This window comes from Atta cephalotes (assembly GCF_000143395.1).
Source record: "Atta cephalotes unplaced genomic scaffold scaffold00056, whole genome shotgun sequence".
NCBI lineage: Eukaryota > Metazoa > Arthropoda > Insecta > Hymenoptera > Formicidae > Atta > Atta cephalotes.
The window spans coordinates 201,224-207,629 of record NW_012130120.1 but is presented as its reverse complement, the minus strand read 5'-3'; the positions used below and the strand labels follow the sequence as shown (position 1 = coordinate 207,629).

Below are 6,406 nucleotides of genomic sequence, written 5' to 3'. Positions count from 1 at the left end.
ATCTTAAATAATTTAATCTAACTTAAAAATATCGTGTCGATTTAATAACAAAATAATTTATTCTTATTTACAATTTCTATTTCAATTTTACAGAAAAATTGCTAAACTTTTCAGAATTATTACGTCAGTACCTTGTTAATATATTGTTAAGGTTTTTTATGTTATCATATCTATTTGTTGAAGACAAAGTGATGAAAAGGGTAGGTAATGCTTACACAAATTGAAGAAGTAAAAGTAAATTGTTTAAGATTTTTTACAAATCTATTACAAAAAATGTAGTTAGTTAATTTTTCAGTGGAAAATTGTTTTAATTAATTTTTTGTGTTCTTTTATAAAATTCTATCGTGAAACATGTATTTCATTATTCTCCTCTCCTTTCAGGCAAAGACGGGGTAGATCGCGCGACGTGCACCAATGCGTCAAATGTGGGGCTCGCTTCCGTCATACGCGGAAGCTCGTGGAGCATCTGAAGAATCTGCATAACATCGACCGGGCATTTAGCTGTGATGAATGCAGCAAGACATTTCGCAGCCCGATGAATATAGCTCGCCACAAACTAATTCACACAGGGTTGAGGGTGTTCAATTGTGATCTCTGCGAGTACAGCACTAACCAGAAATCCAATCTGGAATGCCATCGTCGTCGACATGCGAAGGACTATAGCTTTAAGTGCGAGACCTGTGACAAGGGCTTTTATTACAGGACTGAGTATATAGAGCACCAGAATACGCACACTAACAAGAATCCGTATCGCTGTGAACACTGTTGTAAGCATTACAAATACAAAAAGAATCTATTAGTACATTTAGGGTTGTATCACACTAGCAAACAAACCGCTGTAACTGCAAGGAACGTGAGGACGAGGCACGCGTGTAAGTTTTGTCCGGAGAGATTTGTATATAAAAGATTGTTGGATAGGCACATGAAAAATCAGCACGGCTTTACGAACGCTCCGGCGAAGCACCTATGCGATCTGTGTGGTGCAGAATTGTCATCGATGAGACGACTGATAGTGCACAAATGCAGCCACACAGGCGAGAAAATTTTTGAATGCGACATGTGCGATAAGAAGTTCGCCAGTAAGGAGAATCTGAATATTCACAAACGAACGCACACAGGTGATAAACCGCATATATGTCCACAGTGTGGCCGCGGTTTCACGCAAAGGACATCCTTGGTTTTTCATCTGCGATATCATTTGGGTCAGAGGCCTTACCAATGTCCGGATTGTGATAAAGGATTTGTGTCCAATACCTTGCTCAAGAGACATCACAAAATGCATGAGAAGATCACGCAACCTAAGCTATGAAATGGAAAACTTACGACGAATTCGATACATTCCGATCTCTCTAGTTAGAACTGACTTGTTGACTGCGATTGTAATATTTTGTAATAAATGTAACATAAATAATTTTGGAACAAGAAATGATATTTTGTTTCTAAAATTTACGGTTGAATCTCATTCGTCACTTGTGGCTTTCTATGATGCGATCTGTGTGAGTTCTTTTCAGCTGCGGAAACGCATTTTACAATAGCATCGATTTTATAGGTAACGAATGAATGTTAGTAGCATTACAGTTACCTTTCTACAACGCTTTACGTAAATGTGTATCGATCATTGCAGCCAGTGGACGAATAATCACGATTTGAAGATGAAGAATGGAGATTTGCTTGATTTTGGACAGAAGTGAGTTGCATATAATGTATGTTAATATTAGGTGTAGTAAAAAGAAATCTATTATTTTTCCATTCAATTTCATGCAAAAATAATGGATTTCTTTTTACTACACCTAATATGTATCTCTTGCGTACATTTCAAGTTCACAGAGGATAATGAATTTATAAATATCGCAGAAGTTAAAGTTTTTATTTCAAAATTTATTTTGAAAAATTTATAGTTCCCACCAGAAAATGTAAGAAATTATAATAGATTTAGGTTTTGGATAAAGATTTAAAATTAATTATTTTTTTCAGTGCTATTTAAAAAATATAGCTAACAAATGTTAAAACTAAATTTAATTTAAAAATTAAATTTAATATGATGTAGAAAGATAAATTTTCAATTTTTATTTCTAAAATTTTTATAGATTCTCAATCGGAAATTCTGATATTTTAATGAAATATCTTTGTAGATATTTATTTATTAATTTAGTAATTCAACCAATAAGAAAAAAGCCTCTATAACTTCTTATTATTTATTAATTCAAATTATATTCTATTTGTGCATGACAGCAATTTGTGTTGGAAAAATAATTGATGTAATTTATTTTAGTAAGTAAATTGTAAGTAAATTGTAAGTAAATTGTTGAGCTATAACAATAAGCTCTATCTATAATAATCATTCAAACGCTTGCTGTTTTCGTTGCAGATTTGAAGGTGGTGAAAAGATCTGCGAATTATGTCAGGCAAAATTTCACTTCGTTACCAGACTAGTTGCGCACCTCAGAATAACGCATGGCATCCATCGTCCTTTCAAGTGTGTTATCTGCGAGAAGAATTATCCCCAGCAGTTCATGCTTAACGCTCACGTGAAGAAATCACACATGCCGAAGACTGTGCCGTGCATCCAGTGTAGCTTTATGGGTGTCAGTGTGACAGATGTAGAAAAACACAAACGGCGACGTCACCCAGAATTCACGTGCGAGATTTGCAGCGAGGATTTTGTCGACAAGGACGCTCTAATCGCGCACGCAGCAACGCACGATTTCATGCAGCGTTGCAACGCTTGCGATAGCATCTTCAACGACATGTACAGGTATATTTTCTTAATCATTGAATCTGCTGTTACTGTTGAATTTATTTATAGCATTTTTCAATCGAAATCCATGTGTTTAAATTTTTCTAAATTCTTTGTTGTGTTGTTCGGAGGAAATTTAATTCTGACTCCGCGTTTCTCGATTGTTAAAACAATTATCATCTTTTTTTGTTTGTTTGATTTATTTACTATCGAAAGCGTATCCTCGACTTGCTTTAGAAAATAAAATGTAAAACTTTGTTTTTTGAGATTAAAAATACACTATTACATTTTTTAAAATCAATTAACTTTACGATATCAAGATGATATTGATATATTTTATAAGAGCATGTTGTACAGCTTGAAGGAACACAATCGTCTCTATCATTATGATCCTGCATCGAACGAGAAGTTTGAGGAATCTAGCGAGAACGAGTCCGAGCACAAATGCGACATTTGCGGCAAGATTTATAAGTATAGGTCGATGCTGAAGCAACACAAGGTCAGGACTCATGGTGTCCCGTCGAACTGTGAGAGGCGCAAGTACCTTTGCGCATTGTGCGGCAAGGAGCTGAAGACCGCGAAGGGCCTCGAAATTCACAATAGATCGCACACCGGTGAAAAACCGTATACTTGTGAAGTGTGCGGCAAATGTTTTGCCTGTGACACCATGTTGAGAACCCACAATGTCACACACACTGGAGAACGGAAGTATTCGTGTGACCAATGCGGCAAGGCCTTCACACAGAGATCTACTCTGGTTGTTCACAAGCGATATCACACGGGGGAGCGACCGTACATTTGTTCTCGGTGCAATAAGGGTTTCATCACACGAACTGTCCTTAATACTCATATGAAGTCTTGTCGTTGAGATTAAGTTATCTTCATACGATTTGTCAAGTCAATGCGAAGGAGCTTACATGTTTGAGAATATTCGGAATAATCGAGTTCTGAATTTATTGGAAAAAAAATCGATTTTCTTTTTTCTTACAATTTTTTTAATCTTCATAATCTTAAGAAGATTTTTCTGCAAAGCAAATTCACAAAATTCGAACAATTTATCGGTATTTTAACGATTGATGTTGCAGATAGAAAATTTTAGTGCGATTGGCATTCTCTCTTCTTCTCTCTTTTCACACACACACGCGCGTCAATATTTTAAGTGTTTTCATTTTAAGAAAATATTCTTAAAAATAGTTCTAAAATCCATTCAAACTCTTTAAATAGAAACCTCTTTAAATAATTCTTTGCGTTATTTATCTCGATAAAGAAGATTTATTAGATGATAAATATTTTACATTATTAAAGTTTTGAAAATATTATAAGTAAAGAGATTAAAAATTAAACTTTCTTTATCTCAGGATGATAAATATTACATATTTTGTAATTTTTAGTAACGAAGAAACCGTCCATACTGATAAAAAAGATTCTTTTTTTATATATATATATAATGTAATATATCTATTATTAATAAAAGAAATATAATAATGCATATATTACTACATAAAATAAAAAATAGACAAATTTAAAACATCTAAATAGAAATGTTTTTTATTATTAGTTTGCTAGATTTGACGAAAAAAAGATAAAAATATTTAAAAGTATTTGAATATTAATGAGATACATTTTTCAATACAATTTAAAAGTATTTTTTAAATACATTTTTTCTTGTTTTTTATAAAAAATATTCTTGATTGTGATATATGTGTTATTTATTATACATGAATATTAGCATTTGTTGTGTAAAGTGCAATCAAATTTTCATAATTAATAATGCTATTATTTTGATTTATTATTTTCTATACAAATAGTTACTGCTATTTTATATAAGTGCTATTTATTTGTGAATAAAGTAAGAAAATATAGAGAAAAATGCAATTTAATGATTTTATATAAATTAATAATTATTATATATATATATATATATATATTAAATAAATAATAATTTTTATAATAACTATAATAACTCGTATATGCGCTATTGTGTCAAAATATATATACATATATATATTAATCATTTAAGACTTAAAATAAGTTGTTAATCAGTTTTAATATTTTTATATATTACACTGCTTGTTGCTCTGTTACAATTATATATTATTTCATTTCTGAGAATTTTATTATTTTATTATCATGTTATTTAACAAAAAAGAAAACATTTGATATTATGTAATCGCAAAACATCAAAATAGATACAGAATTTTTTTCTAAATCACCCAAAGTTAACGGTGAGATAAATTATCAATAGAAGAATAAGATCGAAGTGATATCTTCAATCCGAAAATCGACTCCTTGTTCATGCATTTTGCGATCGTATCGATAATTAATATCGTTCAGTATAGCTCGATTTTGTATATTGACATTCCGAGGTTTTACATGTATCGTCCTGAAATCTGTGATCATATTCATATAATCATGTTTATTGCCATAAAAAATATTTCTACTTACGGGTTTTACGTTCGGCTTGAAGTCGACATATCTCGCGTAAAGTCTCGAGGCTCCTTATAATTCCATCATATTGCAATCTTGTCAAACGCTTGCAACGTATCAGCATGGACACTAACAAATCGTCGAGTGATTCACGATTGTTCCTAAGCTGCAGCATAACTTCAACTACAAGAGAAGATATTTTTTCCTCATCTTATTCTGATAATAGGTATATAACGATAGGTACAGAATTTTTATTCATGAAAAAAAATTCAATTTATAATTTATAAGGTTTATATGACAAGTGCGGCAGTACTAATAAATATTTTACTTTATATCATTAATTAAATCTCTTCAAATTGATTTAGCAAGTAGCTTGTAAAATACCTAAGGTATTTGTGTATTGAGTAATTATCAGACCAATTGTGTTTCTGAAGTTACGGGATCTACTCTGATCCCATACATGTCCGCTGAACATATGAAATTTGGCTAAAGGGACACTAGGCAGTAGCAAGTAGCACATATCCTCGTAATGTGAGATGTTCACTGAAAATCAGACTTAAAAAGCTGAATGATGCAATAATTCTGAGTAAGTCCGTAAATAATATATATATATGAAAGAAAATTAAATCTATTTTTAAACACAAATGAATGGAAAACGTATTTGGACAAAGCGAATCTTCGCTTAATATTTTTTGTGAATTTATATAATTTCCAATTTAAGCATCTAAATCAAATAATAATCAATTAATCAAACACAAATAAATAATCTTAATATTATAAGCCTATTCATATTAAATTAAATTTCTGCATTTTTAGAAAACTTTTATAATAAAAAATAAACTTGAAAAATGATCATATAATAATTCTGGAAATAAAAAAAAACTGATATAAAGATGAAATCTTTAACAAAAGTTAAAGCAATTGAATATATACAACAACAATGTTATACCTATAGTATAGGATACTGTCAAGTCAGGGCAAGCTAACACCAAATTGCGCCAAGCAGCGTCCGCTACCATGTGTTGCCTAGAATCCGAATCTCTTACGGATATATACAGGTATTTCAGTGTTTTCGATGCTCCGCTTGCAAGAGCATCAAGAGCATGATTCGATAAAGCTGGATAGTCCAATTTCAACAGAGTTAGCGCGTGAAAACGACCTAGTAAGCGTAAGTACCTAAAAAATAATTCAAACACATTGTGTCAATCACAATTTATATAAAATTGTTACGAATAAAGTTAT

General features: G+C 31.4%; 3 protein-coding genes across 3 annotated transcripts in view; 2 read left to right on the top strand and 1 right to left on the bottom strand.

Moving 5' to 3' along the window:
* Window positions 1-1,309, top strand: part of LOC105623367 (zinc finger protein 239-like) — a 4,473-nt gene extending 3,164 nt beyond the window's left edge. Inside the window, exon 2 of the mRNA XM_012204761.1 lies at window positions 382-1,309. Coding sequence (XP_012060151.1) covers window positions 382-1,309 — 928 coding nt within the window. The remainder of the gene's footprint in view (window positions 1-381) is intronic.
* A 1,063-nt stretch (window positions 1,310-2,372) lies between these two features.
* LOC105623337 (gastrula zinc finger protein XlCGF67.1-like) lies at window positions 2,373-3,605 on the top strand. Its single transcript, XM_012204733.1, has 2 exons — window positions 2,373-2,755; window positions 3,095-3,605. Exons 1-2 carry the CDS (start codon window positions 2,514-2,516, stop codon window positions 3,603-3,605), a joined length of 753 nt encoding a protein of 250 aa, XP_012060123.1. The 5' UTR covers window positions 2,373-2,513.
* A 1,569-nt stretch (window positions 3,606-5,174) lies between these two features.
* The window catches only part of LOC105623336 (F-box only protein 39-like), a 2,447-nt gene continuing 1,215 nt past the window's right edge, over window positions 5,175-6,406 (bottom strand). Inside the window, exons 4-6 of the mRNA XM_012204732.1 lie at window positions 6,114-6,340; window positions 5,549-5,707; window positions 5,175-5,347 (exon numbers count right to left, since the gene is read on the bottom strand). Of these exons, the coding sequence (XP_012060122.1) occupies window positions 5,175-5,347; window positions 5,549-5,707; window positions 6,114-6,340 (559 nt within the window). The remainder of the gene's footprint in view (window positions 5,348-5,548; window positions 5,708-6,113; window positions 6,341-6,406) is intronic.